Here is a 20245-nt window from a genome sequence, read left to right as displayed (position 1 = left end):
ACAGGCAAGCGTGATGATGTGAGGGAAAAGGGCATATTTGGAAACCGTAAGTCAAAGTTTGATAGTGAAAGGTGCAGATTTCTCCAACAGTATTGAGTAATGACTTAAAGCTCATGACCAGGTAAACTAAATGAAACAGTAATTATGTAAGAAGCAGTGCAAGCAAATTAATATGGCATGTGTTCCTGAGACTCAAATATATTGTAATGAAGTCTTACCAAAAGATCCTCACCAGCAACACCTCGATTATTGAAAACAACACACCTGAAAAAGGAATGAGCAGCATTGATTAGCAGTGGTTATTAAAAGCCAGCTGTATTTCATTACTTTAATTAAGTGTTTTACTATAACAGCATATTATAGGATCACTGAAACAAAAATAGAGGGACAAAAATAAAGGTATAAAAACAATTTATATATATAAATATATATATATATATATATATATATATATATATCAAAGTTTCTATACTTTTGGGAGAATTTGATAATGTCTATTACTCGCTGTCAAACAGGAGCCAGACTACAATCTATATCATAATTGCGGAACGCATGTCCTAAGATGGACATCTGCACTAGGAGTGCCCACTCCCTACTGATACGGAACAGACCAGTAGTGTGGAGGACGTTGCAACGTCAGACCCGAAGTTTTGCCCAGTGCTGGTATAGGGCTAAGGTAAACCAGCACATGCATGGTCCATATTACAAGTTTTTACAATATTGTTAGAAATAGCTCAGACAAAACAAAATAGCTGATCTACAAAGGATAACAACCTTGCAAATAACCATCTCAGAAACCACAGTTTTCCTTAATATAAGTGGATTGTCATCTAATCATACTGAGAGTTGGATCATTGGCCAAATAGTTCCTCCTGCACTGCTGCTATTCTCAGAAGCCAACACTTTTTATATGAATCAGCAAACTGTATTCTCATATATCTCTGTAATAGTTCTTTTTGCAGTTCTTATTTATTACAGTTAATTAACAAATAAATGAAAATAAATCTTTTTATCTATTACAACATTGTTCTAAGCCATGGCATGAGATTTATGAAATTATAATTATTTATTTCTCTTAACAATAATGAGTTTATCTTAATTTGAAAAACAAAGATGATAATAAACACATTTTGTATACCACTCCCTGGGGGGGGGGGGGGGGGGGGGCGGTCATTTCATTATTTGACAATGTGCCTACAGATGTGTCCTCATACATCTAGCCTCAATATGCCACGCAGCGCGATATGCCTGGCATGAGTGAGCCACCAGGTCCTGCGCTATTCTGCTAGCGTCAAGCGTCTTTTTCACCGAAAATGCGTCTAAGTCGCAACGTGATGTGACAATAAGAAGCACCAGCAGACTGCTGGTTAATTTGATATGTGACACTTGTATATCTGTGTGCTACAGAGTCTGTATATGAAGCGCAACGGAACTTGGAATGAAAAAAGCTGCGGCTGTTACATTGTGGACAGATTCAGAGGCTCAGTCGCACATAGATATACAAGTGTTTCATATAAAACTAATCAGCACAGCCTGCTGGTGTTTTCTAGTTGCATTGCATTGTGACTAAGGGCAGTATTCAATTGGAGGCGAAAAGTCGTTATCAGCGATTATTTATGGCCGATGACGTCATTTTCACCTATTTCAATTATCCCCCGTATTCAATTACATTGACTTTTCGCCGGCGCGAATGCCCCCTAAAAACAATCTGTATAAAAACAAAAAATGTAAAATAAAATCGGGACACCCCCAAAAAAATTATTTAAAATTTGGGGGTTAAAAAAAAAGTGGGAACACATCCTAAAGTATAGAAATAGATTCCAGAGGGGTTCTGAAGTATGCGGCAGGTGTTTTCTTCAATGTGGGTAGTAGTGGCAGGTGCATTTTTGAAGAATTTTTAAAAATAATTTTAGGGACTTAAAAATATGCTTGCACCCATTTTCATGTACCCCAAATTTGATGGACATAGTTATTTTTTCCCCCCAAAATAGCAAAATGCTCTTCTGCATCACCTTCTTCAAAGCCGCATTTATGCACCTGCCGCAGCTATTTAAAAACTCGACTTCTCTTCTGCATGCAAAACGGGGGTACCCATAGTGATCCCACATGTCTGGACATTTGTAAGGGGGTCCCAGGATAATTTCCCGAAAATTCCCATTTTTTTTCGACGATCCAAGTTTCACCAGGTCCCGTTTTCGCGTCCTTTTAAATTGAATAGGGGGAATATCGGGCACGCGCATAATACTTTTCCACCTGGAAAACAGCCGAAGGAGGTGAAAAGTCCAGCAGGCGAAAAGTCTGGACTTTTCGCCTCAAATTGAATACGGGCCTAAGACACATTTTCGGCGAAAACAGACACAAAAAAGACGCCCGGCACTAGCAGAGTTTCATGGCATGCCGAGAGGGGCTTTTTATCTGCATCAAAGCTGTTTAATGACACATCTGTATTTAATTGCCAAGAGCATACACAGGTGCACACCCACATTCTACTTTGGGAACTTCCCCAGTAAATTACTCTGCATCAACTTTGCACTTTGCAAGGTGTTAAAAGTAAATATGGCACTTGAAAGTTTTGGAGCCTTTCATTCACCTAAAATTTTCCTTTTCTCTCCCACAAACACCTGTTCAGTCACACCTTGGTTATGTCTTAAATTAATCATGAGAGTAAAGCTGGGTACACACTACACGAGTTGTCGTGCAATAATGGTACCTGCACAACCATCGTGTAATGTGTGCACACAAAATCATTTGATGAATTGTGTGCTTGCATCGGACAATGCGACGTATGATGCAGTGTAGTTACATTAAGAATGTACCGATATGTTGTGTTGTCGTATGGTGTATCGTGCAGTGTGCATGATGACACTATATATGGATACATCACCGGATCTTTGAGGTGTCCATGGAGATTTTCTATATATCATAAATGTATTTCTGCCAACATAAATGTATCGTGCCAACAAATGTGCTTTATAAAGTTCTCATGGAAGCTGTAAAAGGCATCTCATTGAAAGTATAGACAGAGGCTTGATCACCATCACCTCTGAGGATGTGTAAAGCTGGTTCTTTTGCTGGCCCACTGGTAACGAAAAACACCATTGTAAACGGTCTCTCTACATCTCTGGAATCTAGTTTCACCAATCTTTGAGCGAATACGGGGCATGATTCAGACCCGCTCGCAAGTGCCTGAGCGCTCGCAAGGGGGTCGATGGTGCGCTCTGCGCACGCGCAGCGGTCGCACTGCGCGTGCGCAAGCCCCGGAGCGAGAGAGAAAATCTCTCGCTCCGTGGCTCACTACGAAAGGGGTGGCTGTCGATGTTGATCGACAGCTCGCCCCGTTTTGTAGGCGTGGCAGGGGGTGGCTTCACAAACGGAGGCGTTCCCAAGCGAACGCCTGCCGTTTGTGGCCGGCCCCACTGACATCACCAGTGATATCAGTGAGAGAGCTTCCGGCTCTATTAGAGCCAGAAGCTCTCTGGGGCTTGCGGCTACGAGACCCTACCACAAGGGTCTCGTCGCAAGCCCGATGCTTGTGATGGTCTTGACCATCACGACCATCATCCTGGCCGCTCGCAATAGCTGTGGGTGGTCACCCACAGCTATGCGAGCGGCCTGGAGGCCGCACAAAAAATAACCGCCCAGATCCAGAGCGAGCGCTCTTTCAGAGCGTCCGTCTCTGAATCAGGGCCACAGTGTATTTAAATCAGCACAACCAAGTTACAGTGCATTTTTCGAAGCAAGGGGTGCAATGCAATATTCTTTTGTATATAGGAATAAAACATGCTTTTGCATTTGTCCTTATGCACTATTGCTGCAGTTGCGCCTTTCGCAGCAAGTGTCTTTTTTTGGCCGAAAATGCAACTTAATAGAAATCGGATGGGACAAACTGTTTCACGAGGCCGCACTGATTAATTTGAAATGCGATACTTGTATATCAGTGTGCGACTGAGTCTGTATCCGAAGTGCTACGATGCAGCGACTGCAGCTTTCTTTCATGCCATGTTCAGTTGTGCTTTGTATACACACTCAGATGTACACAGATATACAAGTGCTGAATATCAAATTAATCAGTGCGGTCTCCTGAAGCGGTTTGTCACATTCGGCAGATAAAGACGCTCAGCACAAGGGACTGGCACCTCATTCGTCCAGTCGTCTTGCGCCGCATGGCGTATTGAGGCTAGGTGTGTGAGGACACATCTGTAGCACACAAAACACTGAGCATATATTTTACAACTGTGCTATGCACTTGAGATGGATGCGCCACCGCTTCTGACCTCTAAATCTGACTCAACATTTTAATTTTGTCCACCTTCACCCGGAACACAACATGGTTTTGTCAAGGTGCTAGGTCGTAAGTTTGATTCTGATGAGGGCCCAATCTGTGTACAGTTTGTATGTTCCTCCCAGGTTTGTGTGGGTTTTCTCCAGTTACTCTGGTTTCCTTCCACACTACAAACATATGCTGGCAGGTTACTTTGCTCCTAATAAATTGGACCCTAGTGTGTCTGTTAGCGATTTATTCTGTAGTACACTGTATAGTGCATTAGCTGATGCAATAATTCAATGTTCTGGAAGTGCTGCATAACATGATGGCATATATAGATACACACAATAAAAATACTACCTGCCCAATCCCAGATGCCTAGCAATATGTTTTCCAGCGCTGATTGCCTATGCATATCCTGTTTTTATCAGTCATAAGTATGCACCATACCCTTATCATGGTATTTCTGTGCTGCTCCTTTCCCCTGCAGCCTCTCATAAATACTTTAAATGTTTTTGAAGAAGCATTCCACAAAAGATGTATCCAAAAATGTTCTCCTACACATGTGCTTATACCTTTATTCATATTATTGTGCATTACCTGTAGCCAAGTTCTTCACTGTGTTTAATCATATGGAGAATATAGGATTCCCGACTTGTTCCTGTGAGGCCAGGTAGTAAAAGGATTGTAGGTCTTGTGATGGAATCAGGATAAAGTGTATTATCATCATTACTAAACCAGTCCAGTGAAATCTGCCCTCCATCTGCTGTTTTAATAAGCTCACTGTAAGACACAACAGAAAAGAGTACACCGCTTTAATGAGATTTCTGGAAAGAACCTTCAGTGATTATAACTTTATATAGTTTAATAATGAAAAGAGGATTGGTGAGCAGTCCATAGAAGGAGGGACTAGGGACCTCATTCAGAGCCGGTCGCACAGAGCGTGCGGTCGGTCTGAATGAGGGGAGGACCTCTTGAATTTTCAAGACGTCCTCCTTTGCGTTGGTAAGGCTGTGGGTTAACACCCACAGCCTTACGACCGCCTAAGGTGATGGTCGCGATGGTCAAGACCATCGCGACCATCGGGGCTTACGACGAGACCCTAGGGTAGGGTCTCCCTTGTCGTAAGCCCCGGAGAGCTTTCGGCTCTGTCTGAGCCGGAAGCTCTCCACTGACATCACTAGTGATGTCAGTGGGGCCGCCCCCAAACGGTAGGCGTTCCCATGGGAACGCCCCCGTTTGGGCTGCCACCCCCCCGGCCCGCCTTCCAAACGGGGCGAGCTGTCAATCAACATCGACAGCTCGCCCTCTTTGGATCGAGACCCGCTACGACCGGCGCTGTCGGTCGTAGCGTGTCTCACGCATGCGCACGACGGCGCCGTCGTGCACATGCTCTGTGGGGGGCCATCGACCCAGTCCGAGCGCATCGGCGCTAACGACCGGGTCTGAATGACCCCCTAGATTTCCCTGGTAGTTAATCAAAATCTTTTGGTCAAAATGCTTATGATCCTAATTCCTCATCATCTGGGTTATCAGGATAAATGGGAGTAGTCCCACCCACAACATCCCACAAAACATCAATACATCGCCAATTACTTTTGATCAAACAAGTCACCCTAACAAAATATAATTTATTAAATAATTGCATAATATTACTTACTACTGTTAAACACTATGGGCTTAGGACCTGATTCAGAGCTGTTCACTAAGGCGCGATCGCTCATTGCCGGGCGATTGTTGCTCAGTGTGCATGCGTATAATTCGCAGTGCACGTGCACAAGCCAGTCTCAGCGATGGGGAATCGTGCGCTCGTAGTACACAGACTGCCCGCTACTTTGAGTGACAGTGCCGATTGTGGGTGGTAACGGGAAGGTGCTTGTAAACGGGGGAGTGGTGTTGCGGACGCAGGCGTGTCAGTCCGTCAAAATGCTGTTTAAAGGGCATGCATAATTAGCATAGTCATTGTACACGTCACCTGCATGTATTTCAACCAGCACTGATCGCAGTGCTTGCGGCGGGGTAAGGCTATCTCAAGGGCTGCGAGCAGCTCCAATGGCTCTCGATGTTACCGATTAATCCTACAATTCCAGAAGAGGACGTGTGTTGCGAGTGGAAAAGGGGGCATCTTTATACACTAGCGAGCGCTCAGTGCCGTAGCTCGCTAAGACATAGAGGGCGTCCTTAAGCCACGCAGTGCGACCATGGAATTTGAATACCGGCCCCTTTTTGCCACCGAACGGCCACATCTTGCGAGCAGGTCTGAATGTGGAGCTCATTCATGCATGGAAGTGGCACTAGTGATGAAGTTTACTCCAGAACCAGTCCACAGCAATTTTTCAGGTGCTCAATTAGAATCCCGTGGTCCACGGTATCAAATGCTGCAGAGATCCAGCAGGTTTAAGATTGAACAATCACCTCTTTCTCTTGCCATCAGAAGATCATTTAGCACACATACCAGGGAAGTTTCAGTGCAGTGTCTTCTCCTGAATCCTGACTGGAATGGATCATAAATATGAAGGGTAGACAGGCAGGTTTCCAGTTGCATTGCCACCACTTTCTCAATGACCTTTCCTAGAAAAGGAAGGTTTGATACCGGTCTGTAGTTGGTCATGCAGTCGGAGTCTAAATTAGGTTTTTTAAGAAGTGGTCTAACAATTGCTTCCTTTAGTGGTTCTGGAAAAATTCCTGTCTGCAAAGAGTATTGAACTATTTTTGCAATTACAGGGCCGTATACCCTATGAGAAGCTTGGTTGAGGCAGGATCCAGATCACAGGTGGTGGGTCTCAACATTCTCATTTTAGCAATGTCTTTTACATCCATTATGTGAAAGCTGTTTCATGAAGACAGTTGGCTTACCTTGACAGGCTTGGTAGTTTGGCACTCCTTTGATGGCACTGTGGGGATTCCAGCCCGGATGGAGGGTACTTTATCTGCAAAGAATTTTGCAAACTCATTGCATCATGACTGGGGGAGGGTTTCATCAAGCTGCAGGCATGCTGGTTTGCAAAGCATCTCCACTGTACAGATAAGCTGAGCTGGCCTATTGTTTGCTGCCTTGATCTCATTTGAAAGGAACTCTGTTTTCTTACGGTGATTGTTGATTGATATTCTCCAAATGTTTGATTAGTGTTAACTTATCCTCTACCAGGTTCGTCTTCCTCCATCGTCTTTCAAGTCTACAACCCCTTTTCTTGAGTTCACTAACATTACTGTCAAATCAAGGAGCTTGATGGTGTGATATGCGGGGTCGTATAAGCACAGGGGCGATAATATCCATTGCAGCTGTCACATCCCTGTTATAGTAATGTACTATGGAAGAAGGATCTTCACAGGCCCCCATTACCACAGAGATCCAGGTTTGCTGCAAGAGTCTGGGCGGGTCATGCCTCTCCTTGGACGATACCTTGTCAACTCCATGGGAAAAGTTCTATTTTGAGGGCTTGCAACTGAGAAGCAAATTGAGTGGTGGTCTGACCACGTGACTGGGTTTATATTTAGGTCATAGACTTCTAATCCAATCTGGAAGACAAGATCAAGAGTGTGACCACTTATATGTGTAGCAGAAGGAGTGACTTGCGTGAGGCCCAGAGCATTCATTGTGCACAGGAGGTCTTGGCCAAGGTGTGAGAGCTCATCCTCAACCCATGCATTGAAATCCCCAAGGATTAGCCATCTTTCATGCTCCAGAGCTAGTCCAGCAACAATGGCCCTCATTCAGAGCCGTACTCTCTGAGCAGAGCGCACGCTCTGAATGAGGGCCGGGCTCCATTTTCATGGAGCGTCCTCCTGGACGCTCGTATAGCTGTGGGTCACCACCCACAGGCTATACGAGCGTGCATTGTGATGGTCGCGATGGTCGAGACCATCGCGACCATCGAATTTGCGAGCCGGAGCCTGCGGTTGAGGTTTTCAACCGCAAGCTCCGGAGTGATTTTGGCTCTATCAGAGCCAAAATCACTCCCACTGACATCACTAGTGATGTCAGTGGGCCGGCTTTTGACGGGAGGCGTTCCCGTGGGAACGCCCCCGTCAGGGAGGCACGCCCCTGGCACGCCCACCAAAGGGGGCGTGCTGTCAATCAACATTGACAGCACGCCCCCTTTGATCAGACACAACGAGCGAAGGACTTTCCTTCGCTCGTCGCGTCTGGCGCATGCGCACGACGGAGCTCCCTCCGTCGTGCGCATGCTCAGTCCATAACATCGACCCACTTGCGAGCGGACAGCCGCTCGCGAGTGGGTCTGAATCAGGCCCAATATCTGCAAATTCTTGTAGAAATAACTTTCCATCTCCAGGGGGGCTGTAAATGAGAAGTAATCTGAATACCAAGTCTGTAGAACTCTGAGCAGCGATGAACTCAAATGAGTGAGTTATTTCCATTGGGTGGACCCTAAATTTAATTTTTTTAAAGCAGATGGCACCTCCCCCTCCCCTGCAGTTAAGTCTTGGGTTGTGAATGACAGAATTATGTGTTGGAACCGCAGCTTCCAAAATAGGTGTTGCATTTTCGTCTAGCCAAGTCTCTGTAACACAGGCAAGATCTGAAGATTCAATAAGGTCTGCAATTGTGGCCATAGACAAAAGCAGGAGTGGTTTCTGGTTGCCAATAAACCCCCCTCCCTAGCCCATACCATGATGACCACAACAGAAATAGCATATAATACAAAAGGTGCATGTTTTTAAGATCTCCCCAGTGTAAAAAATTTAAATAATTAGCAGCACCTGTTGATCTTTTAAAATGTGTGAGCCAGTAATAAATACACTTGTGCATCAACTAGGAGATCTGGAAAACATACTGTACACTGCTAGGGGTGCACTGATATAGACCATCTATAGGGTCAATTATTAATACTGTGTAATAATACACTATTTAATGCATAAGGAGACCAATCTGTACATATATGTCCAGGGCAGTGCTAGGTTCTTTTGCTGCTCCCCCTGGACTTGCTCAAATGATCTGGAATGGAGCCCACATCTGAAATAAAAACATTCAGCTCAGACAGGATGGCTCTACTGCTGCATATAATGGCTTACTGTGATTGCTGGTCCTGTATATGTCAGAATTATTACATACACTATTCTTTGTATAATGTATATTATAGCTGGTTAAGTGCTAATTATGCCCTCTTCATGGACTGGCCACACTTGCTCTAAAATCAAGCATTTGGAAACCCCCCTCTAGAAATCCTACGTTTGTCCCTGGTGGCAGTCTTGTTTCCTATAGATCTGGCATTACAAAGGACAGACCTGATTGGGCATACCAGAGGCCCTGTCATGGGCGGATTGGGCCGCCGGGAAACCGGGCTGCTTCCCGCTGGGCCGGACACCTTCCATTAGCAGCCCCTTCACTGCCATGACTGTGTTGTGCCTTTGCGACCATATGTGCAGGGGCGGGCTGGGCGGGGGATAATATGCCCCCCCCCGGGCTGGTCCCCTTTTAGAGGCATTTGGACAAGTATCCAGCGGCCTGGAAGCACTTACTGGGGCTGCGCCGCATCATTTACAGCTCGCCACTAATTCCTGGAAAGGCTTTATTTTCTCCTTCCAGCCAAGTTCGGACTGGCCGAGTGGGTGGCCCCACCCCACTCACCCAGAACCCCGCCCTCTGCTAAGGGACTGCGGGACCCAGTATGACGACGCCCTCAGCCGGACAATCCCTCGTGCGGGGGTGCATGCGAAAACAGCTGCTGCCCAGCCTGCCAATGCTTAGCCACCGCAAACCAAATTGCCGGGCGCATGCTGCGATGCATGGTATGCAATTGGCAGTGCACACCCGGCCCTGGCTGGTCCCGGCAACAGCTTCTTATTTCATGCTGTCCTCGGTGGTGGCTCTGCCCTAAAAAAGGAGCTCAGCTCACTGCAGCACTGTACCGCACCACTGACCGCCCCATATAAAGGAGCAGGGGGGTAATGGGAATATATGTTTAAGGACGGTGATTGGCATAAAATATGAGTAATGGAACTCTCCACATGCCACAACTATGCCATCAGACCCTTTCATATACCCGTGCCAATAGTCCCCTTCATATGCCCTTTATGTGCCATAAGACTCCTCCAGGTGCACCTTAATGTGCTATCACACTCCTCCGTATGCTCTTTATGTTAGTGTTAATAATCATCTCTCAGCACACACTGATTTAGGATTATTTATATTAATTACCGTAGAGGGGCCATACAGTGATATGGATTAGGAGGAATAACACAGCTCCCAGCCCACTGATTTGCGGTATTATTATTAAACAGGGGAAAGGGGACAGTACACTGATATACTGTATGAGGGGGAATAACAGCTCCCAGCACACACTGATATGTGGTATTTTTATTATATATAGAAGGGAATGTACAGTGATATATCAGGGGGAATAACACTGCTCCCGCCACACACTGATATGTGGTATTATTATTTTATAGAGGATAAGGGACTGTACAGTGATATATCAGGGGGAATAACACTGCTCCCGCCACACACTGATATGTGGTATTATTATTTTATAGGAGAGAGGGGACTGTACAGTGATATATGAGGGGGAATAACACAGCTCCCAGCACACACTGATATGTAGCATTATTATATAAAGGAGAGGGGACTGTACATTGATAAATGATGAGGAATAAAACAGCTTTCAGACATCTCTCTCTCTCTGTTCCTCCTATGCCTCTTTCTCTCTCCCTCTCCCATCTGGGCCTCATTTATCAACTAGTTTTATCAATGGTGCTCTAACCAATAATCTCCCAACTATCATTTTTCAAACAGATGACAGTTGGGAGGTGATTGACTGGAGCACCATTATCATACACAGCAAGTTTTATCACTCATTGTGAATGAATAAAACGGCCTAAATGAGGCCCTTAGGCGGTCTCTTGCTCTCTCTCATTTACATAACCCTCATATACCATCACCCACTTAGATATGCCATCAGATCCTGCCCCCTTCAAAGACTCCACCTCCTCCCATTTGGGGCTGCTTCAGAAATTTCCCAGGCTGGTTTTCCATCCCAATCCGCCCCTGGGCCCTGTAGTTTTCTTTATATTGAGTGTGATGGCTCGGGGGATGTCAGTTACAGAGCAAGAATTACAGATCTGTTCTTCCAAGCACAGAACCATTTGTTAGGTACCACTATTTGTCTACTATAGGAATCTGGTGAGCCTAAAGGCAAGGATCTTAGGTGGTTACAGCGGATAAGAGATTTTCATCCTCGCTTCCCACGACTGCCCCGTTGAGTTTTTTTTGAAAATGCCAAGGGATTTAAGAATGGAAGCCTGTGCTGGATCAATAGGAACTGCTGTTCGTGGTGAGCGAAGTGAAAGCATAAAGTTGGAGGTGTAAAAATACATTGGGTCATCAATGAGAGAGCATGAATTGCATATGATGATGAGAGAAGATCAAGCAGTTTTTTTTTTAGTTTTGTTTCTCAATTCTGTGTGTGAGCCAGAAGTTATAATGGGATTCATGAACAATCTAATTTAATTTGGCTATTGCTATGCTCAGTTATATTTTGAACAAGGAGTATCTAAATAAGATAACTTGTATTTTCAGTTGATGATTTAGAGTCACACTTCAAAATTATTCCAGGACAAAGCAGGCTTGTGGAAAGGTGTTAGAAGCCATTCCTTTGTATAGGTGTGAAAATGCCATTGTGAGACTCCTTTTGAAGTGGATATTCTGTGCAAGGGTAAAGATAACACGTCTCCAGGGAAAAAGATGGGATCCTGTGTTTTAAAATTAACAGACTTCCAGAATTCAGAGACTGGGGATACTTTATTTTAAATTATTAATGCAATAACTCAGAGTCATTTGCTGAGCAGAGAACAGAGGTTAATGATGTCTAAGGGGGGAGCTGGATGGAGCTAAAGATAGTTTATTTTCCACAGTACATTGCTCTGGGGTGTCTGGGTTCTAGTTGAAGAAGCAGAGGTGAATCTCAGTGCAGGAATGCAATCTGTTGATTTTGGATATTTCTGGTGCTTCTATGTCAGATTTGTAGAATGTAATCTGTTTTATGGAGATGTTCAGGAGCATGTAAAAGGTGAGTCAGCCATCTTGGGCGCCTAGTACTAGACTTTGAGAAGCATGTAAAAAGGAAAGGCAGCCATCTTGGGAGCCAGTACTCCTCCTGAAAGGCGCATCTTAAAGATACATGTAAGTAAAATCAGATGCATCTTCCCGCCCCCATTATACTGGATGTACACTTAAATGCCCCTGCCTCTCCAAGCAGAAGTGGCCCCAAGTATAAGACACACTTAATTCAAAATACTGGAATAAATTGCGTGCATTGCGACTGCACATTTTAAAAAAGTTGCTTTACATTGCTTCGTGTGTTAATGGTAATGACAACAGCGAAAGAGTTATATTTAATGCAACACAGTAGCCTGATCCAGCATGCTGATCCAGCGTGCAATACAGATTTTTATATTTCCACATGTACTTCTATTATTTATGTTTTAGGATGCCCACTGCAGAAGCAAACTTGAATCAAATCAATGTGATTCCAATGTGATGTTTTACAGCTTGAGAACTTTTAGTAATATTTTTAATATTTTTTTATGATGTACATTTGATATATTATTTTATGTTTTTCTATGCAATTTAATAAATACTATATATTCCTACTTAGTGCTCCTTTCTAATGAGTTATCGTTTCTGTATATGGCTTTAGTTAGCATCTTATTGGCTACATTAAGATAATGGGCCAAATGTAATAGGGTTAGCGTTTAGAAAATGTGAGAATTTAGCAGTAAACTCTCACATTGGTCGAGTTTTATCTTCAAAATGGGAAAACATCTGGATGAGAGTTTATATCGTGAGTTTTTTTAGTATAAATTTTAAAAACATGCGAGTTTTCATGTTCTCTGACTCTATTAGATTGGTCGAATTTAAAAAGTGAGAGAGTTTACTGCTAAACTCTTACATTTCGATACTCTCACCCTATTATATTTGCCCAATGTTTTTAAATCCAAGCATTGATTTATATACATGTTTATTCTGTACTCTTTTCCAGCTAGCATTAGCAAGTGTGGTGCATGCTTTTATTAGCTTATGTGTTATCCTACAAGCCATCTCTCTCAGCTTCGCATTACTCATCATGATTCATGTGGACATTCATCAAGCAGGATCATCAATATACAGTATCTCAATCGAGTACATAAGAACAATAATTTCATAGTGTTGTTAAATGCACAGAACTGTGTAACTACAGCCGTGTTATAGCTATGCCAGGGCCTGTAAGAGTGTGTGTGGCGGGATACAGTCAATATATGTGTGAAAAATAGAAACTTTTTTTTTTTGCTGCGAACTACAAGTCTCAGCTATGCTCAGCCCTGCCATGCATATAGTGTTTGGGTATGCTTGCACCAGCATACTCATGGCTGCTCATAAGAAGGCATTTGCTCTGCAGTCCCACATTTATGTGCGCTCATATTCTAGGCATGGGCAGTGCAAAACTGTGCTCTGCAAACAGACGTATGTTGAATTCTGCATCAGCCCCATTATTTGTTGCTGGATAAGAACTTTACAATGTTCCCAAATTAATTATATTTTTTCATTTTTAAACTATACTCAAATATTAATACCCTATAATAATATGTAATCCTATATAATAATATATAATCCTTTTATATTGTAATGAATGGCACAACAGATATTTGCAGCCATTTCCTTTGTTACAGGGGGGTCTCTATGCATTATAGATCTATGCAAGAGCTGGGTCATTGCTCAAGGGAGAGTCTCTGGGCCTGATTCAGAGCCGGACACTATTAGCGCTCGCTCGTTCAGGAAAAGGGGGTGGCTATTCAAATGAACCATTCGCTCTTTGCGGTCTGTTGACGTCTCCATGTCTGAACGAGCGAACAAAACTTGCGGACGTTTATTTGAAAAATACGCCCCCTGGCTGCTCGCATCATACGCCATGTCCGCTATTTATTAGATTAATCGAGTACATCGATCAGCGTATGAACTGCTCGCTTTTCTTGTGGTTGGTTTTTCCTACCACTATATTGCGAGCAGTTCTGACTATAAAATAACCCAGTGAAGTGGTCAATGACGCTGCTGTATTAATTATGCACACCCATAAAACGCCCGTTTTGACCTTTAAGCATGCCTGCGTTCTGATCTCCACTCCCCGTTTTCAAGCACCTTCCCCTGTTACCACCCACATACGCCTCATCCTGTCACTCAAAGTAGCAGGCATTCGCTATATAGCGAACAAACGATTTTCATCCGCACTGACTGGTTCGCGCATGCATATTATAAACCGTATGCATGCGCAGAAGTGCGAACATCGCTCGGAACGAGCGTACTGCCGCTTACGAGCGGCTCTGAATCAGGCCCTCTGTACGTATCTGCGCGTGTGACATGGCAATGCGGGGCTATCTGTACCATTGTCTCAGATTTTGCACTGGGCTCCAGTGGATTCCAGCTACACCACTGCACATTAGAGATTATAATGTATAATTAATGACTAACTGCTTTAAAATTAATCCAATCAACTAGAGATGTAAATAGAGATAGAATTCATTCATTTTTACAAGTGACTGCACTTCATTTTGCTAGTGCTAAGATAGTATCTTCAATAATAACAGGAAGATAAAGACAACTGTACTTTTTTCCCATCGTCTACATTCACAACTTTCACTGCAGACTGTTTACTTGAAAATACCACATTCTTGGTTCTTTTGGTTTCCTACCTTGGGTCAGGAATGGAAAAGTCTACAATTTTAAATTGTCACTCCATAATCCTTTGGGCCGGACTTAAAGGTGCACAGAATGTCAATACGGCACACAAGCGCTATAAAACAGGATATAGTCAGCATCCCCGCTGGTAGATGCCAACAGTCTAAATACTGGCGCCGGAATCCAGAAGATAAGTATTGGGGGATAGAGGGAGGGATATGGTGCGGGGTTAGGCACTAGGGAGAGGGTTCGGGTTAGGAACTAAGGGGGGAAGGTTAGGTTTAGGGTGCGGAGAGAGGGGTACTAGGAGGTTAGGTTAGGGCTAGGCACCAGGGAGGGAGGGTAAGGGTAGGGAGAGGGGGAGGGTTAGCATACCGACCAACAAGTGTCGGTATGTTAACCCTGTCGGGATCCCGGCGTTGGGATTCTGACCGCCAGGATCCCGACTGCCGGCAAGTCATACCCAACCCCCCTAAAACGCAGATCGAAATTGCACTGGGAGATTTTGGTGGGCGTTGCAGGGAGACAACGGGGGTGGCTAGCCAGACATGTGCGTGTCGGGGTCCGCGACTGTGTCTACAGACACAGTTGCACTAACATAGGCAGCCATGTCCAGATGGAGATTTTGTGCCTCTATTGGGCGGGTGCAATCTAAATCGTGTGACCAATGGTGCGTCTTAATACACACAGCGAGGTATTAGTGCCGAAGCGAGTGGGCATCGCAGTATCAAGACCATCTGCTGCAGCATTAGCATAAAAACGCAGTGTGTGTGTGTGTAGGTGAAGGCAGTTGGCTGTGCAACTAAATCACACTGATACAAATTCATAGATGTCATGTATCAAGAACAGATAATTTGAATAGGACCATTTATGGTGTTATCTGAATGTGTGTATAGAAAAAGACAGTGTTTATTGTAAAGCTATGAATGTTTGGTTTTGCACACATCTACAGTATACATAATAACATTCCATATACTGTATATTTTCCATTGCTGATCTTCAGGACCTAGTTAAACAAAATATTCACAAGAATTAATAATGAATTTGACAACAGCTACACATATCGTTTGTAATACACTTTCCTCACTAATAATTATACTGTTCTTTCATCACCATAAAGAATCCCACTCTATGTACCCTTGGTACATCTGTAATGTGTTTGAACTTTCCCCTATATTTAAATAGAAAAAGGAAATTAAAATAATTGAATGGATAATGCAAATGGGAGGAAATATTGACGGTTAATGTGCATTGTACCCTTAAAGATGTGTCATTCATTTAGAACTGTCAACATATGGGAATATTGACCACATGCATGTACAGTACTGTAACAACATGTTAGTGCAGGAAAACTGGACACAGACACTTACACAAAGGGAAACAGACAGATGCTGATACATAGTGAAGCACACAGATGCTGACACATGGTAATGCACATAGATGCTGACACATGGTAATGCACATAGATGATGCTGACACATGGTAATGCCCATAGATGCTGACACATGGTAATGCACATAGATGCTGACACATGGTAATGCACATAGATGATGCTGACACATGGTAATGCACATAGATGCTGACACATGGTAATGCACATAGATGATGCTGACACATGGTAATGCACATAGATGATGCTGACACATGGTAATGCACATAGATGATGCTGACACATGGTAATGCACATAGATGCTGACACATGGTAATGCACATAGATGATGCTGACACATGGTAATGCACATAGATGATGCTGACACATGGTAATGCACATAGATGCTGACACATGGTAATGCACATAGATGATGCTGACACATGGTAATGCACATAGATGATGCTGACACATGATAATGCACATAGATGATGCTGACACATGGTAATGCACATAAATGATGCTGACACATGGTAATGCACATAGATGATGGTGACACATGATAATGCACATAGATGATGCTGACACATGGTAATGCACATAGATGATGGTGACACATGATAATGCACATAGATGATGCTGACACATGGTAATGCACATAGATGATGCTGACACATGGTAATGCACATAGATGATGCTGACACATGGTAATGCACATAGATGATGCTGACACATGGTAATGCCCATAGATGCTGACACATGGTAATGCACATAGATGATGCTGACACATGGTAATGCACATAGATGCTGACACATGGTAATGCACATAGATGATGCTGACACATGGTAACGCACATAGATGCTGACACATGGTAATGCACATAGATGATGCTGACACATGGTAATGCACATAGATGATGCTGACACATGGTAATGCACATAGATGATGCTGACACATGGTAATGCACATAGATGATGGTGACACATGATAATGCACATAGATGTTGCTGACACATGGTAACGCACATAGATGCTGACACATGATAATGCACATAGATGATGCTGACACATGGTAATGCACATAGATGATGCTGACACATGGTAATGCACATAGATGATGGTGACACATGATAATGCACATAGATGATGCTGACACATGGTAACGCACATAGATGCTGACACATGATAATGCACATAGATGATGCTGACACATGGTAATGCACATAGATGATGCTGACACATGGTAATGCACATAGATGATGCTGACACATGGTAATGCACATAGATGATGGTGACACATGATAATGCACATAGATGATGCTGACACATGGTAACGCACATAGATGCTGACACATGATAATGCACATAGATGATGCTGACACATGGTAATGCACATAGATGATGCTGACACATGGCAATGCACATAGATGATGCTGACACATGGTAATGCACATAGATGATGGTGACACATGATAATGCACATAGATGTTGCTGACACATGGTAATGCACATAGATGATGCTGACACATGGTAATGCACATAGATGATGCTGACACATGGTAATGCACATAGATGATGCTGACACATGGTAATGCACACAGATGATGCTGACACATGGTAATGCACACAGATGCTGACACACAACAAAGCGCACAGACAAGGACAGTGAAACAAACAAGTCACTCATATAAAGTAAAATGAATGAGCAAACAAACATCCAATCATGATATTATTATCTGAGTCCTTGAAAATTACTAACAGGATTTGACATGTAGACTTAGGGGTCAATTCAATTAGCCATGAGTTGGCTTGCAGTGGGTACACACAAGGTCGACGGGTAGCGGACGATTGGTAACTGTATACATACTTACGAATCGTCTGCCCAATGTGCCGCGCTTGCAGCTTAACTGGGTGGGCATTCAAAATGCTCACCCAGTTGAGCTGTCAATCACCGCCGAGTCTGCCTGTACACACCAGCAGTTGACTGATATATCTTTCAGAAATATCGGCCATCTGCTGTGCTGCACAGCACATGCGCTGTACACACCCGGCAATGCACTATAGATGTGTTGCCTGTTCAATAGAACGGCCGATATATCTATCAGTGTGTACCCAGCTTAAGTAGCTCAGAAATTGGAAATTTTGTTCGCAGCCCCATAGGGGTCAAATAGGAGCAAGCTGAGGTGCCATTGCCAGTGTTTCTTTGCCATTGCAACAGCACTTTGCCCCGCTGGTACCTAACTGAATCGACCCCATAAAGTCAAACGTTTCACTCAACTACCTTTACAAAACTATGTTGCACTGCAGGGTAGTTAGATTTAAAATGTGCAAAGAGATTTATATTTGAGAGAGGTGTATCTAAACTCAAATCTAAATTGCAGTGTAAAAATAAAGCTGTCCAGCATTTGTAGGCTACATGCAAAAGCAGCCCGTTTTTACTCTACATGCAAAAATATAAATGTATTTTCATTCCAGATAGCAAATTAATTGCTATTTTTGCTTTGCCTCAGCATCAACACCTATATTTCTATAATATGTCACATGAGAAATAATATCTGATAAAGTCATTTTACTGCTAAACAGTACATACACAATTTTGTGTGCAGTATTGGAGTTTTGGAAATGGTATATAGATGGCACTGTAGTTGGCTATTTCAATACAGGTGAGATTACTGTTGTTGATTGGTTTGTTGGTGACAGATTAGTACGACAAACAGAATGTTATGCCTTATTGCAGCCTTCAATTTCATAACAGATTCATTTGTTGGCTTACATAGTGCTGTTTCTTCTTGTCCACTCCCATTTTAAGATGTGTCAGCTTCCTGCTGGCAGAAGGCTAAATTAAGAGTTGGTCACAAATTGGGCTTAACCGAAAAAAAGGTTCACATAAAAAATGTGACATAATAGGCACATAAAGCCTTAATATTTGGCGGAGTCATTTCTATCAGCATCAGTGTCACAGCGCTGCCGAATCCCGGTCCCTCTTACCTGGTCCGGCGACGCTGGACTCCGGGCTGGCGTGGGACAGCGGGCGGGAGATCCCCGGCGCCCACTGTCTTCTCCCTCCTCCTCCGGCGACTGTGTGCAGGCGGCCGCGGCGTCCATAGGAGCGTGCACGCCGCTCTGCATGGGATTTAAAGGGACATGCACACAATTTAGTGTAGCCACAGAAGGCGCCAAAATCAAGCCCTGCCTATTTAAGGAAGTCTAGGAGAGCATTCCTGTGCCAGAGTATAGGCTCATTTACCATACTCCAGCGTTCCTGTGATATTCCATTACCTGTTTCTGACCTTGGCTTTGTTTGTGATTTTGACTGACCCCTGGTACTGCATCTGATATCTGATTTTGACTTCGGCTATTCCCTGTGACCTGTTTAGGCCTGCTCCCTGGTACCGTCTAGTCCGTTTGGTTCTGACCCGGCCTGTCGACTAAGCTATATGTCTCCTCCACTGCATCCAGAGTTTACCAGCACCTGTATAAGGGAACCTATCCTGAGGGCCGCGACCTGTGTGTCGGACGCAGCCAAGTCCATACCTTCTTGCGAGGGTCCCTGGTGAATACCGCAAGCACATTAGACTCTGAGCCTCAGGCATAGGTCTAGCCAACTCCCTAATACGGGCCGCATCCATAATCCATCCGAGAAGTGTGACAATCAGTGGTGCATTCGTAAATCGATAAGGCTTGCAACCGTTATCATCATGATCAAGTAGTTGCCCCTGAGCACCTAAAAATAATACGGCTTTCCAGACGTATACACATGTCTGTGTCCCAGTACCTTGTGTTCGCAACTACGAAAACACACCCTTACTGTGCACAGGCTACATAGGAACTTCCCTTCCCTCCCTCACCTGTCCTGCCTCTGCAGGAGTAGGCTGGTGTAAGTGTCAGAATCATGCAAATCTGCATAGGTACATATAGATGTGTCATCTTTCTGGGCATTGCA

General features: G+C 43.9%; 1 protein-coding gene across 1 annotated transcript in view; it reads right to left on the bottom strand.

Annotated features, from left to right (window-relative positions):
* Nucleotides 1-20245, bottom strand: part of ABHD3 (abhydrolase domain containing 3, phospholipase) — a 78269-nt gene that overhangs the window by 49489 nt on the left and 8535 nt on the right. The window contains exons 3-4 of the mRNA XM_088469796.1: nucleotides 4865-5047; nucleotides 219-264 (exon numbers count right to left, since the gene is read on the bottom strand). Of these exons, the coding sequence (XP_088325922.1) occupies nucleotides 219-264; nucleotides 4865-5047 (229 nt within the window). The remainder of the gene's footprint in view (nucleotides 1-218; nucleotides 265-4864; nucleotides 5048-20245) is intronic.

The sequence above is a fragment of the Taudactylus pleione genome, unplaced genomic scaffold (assembly GCF_031769625.1).
Source record: "Taudactylus pleione unplaced genomic scaffold, aTauple2 ptg000093l, whole genome shotgun sequence".
Classification (NCBI taxonomy): Eukaryota; Metazoa; Chordata; class Amphibia; order Anura; family Myobatrachidae; genus Taudactylus; species Taudactylus pleione.
This window is presented reverse-complemented; position numbering and strand designations above follow the sequence as displayed.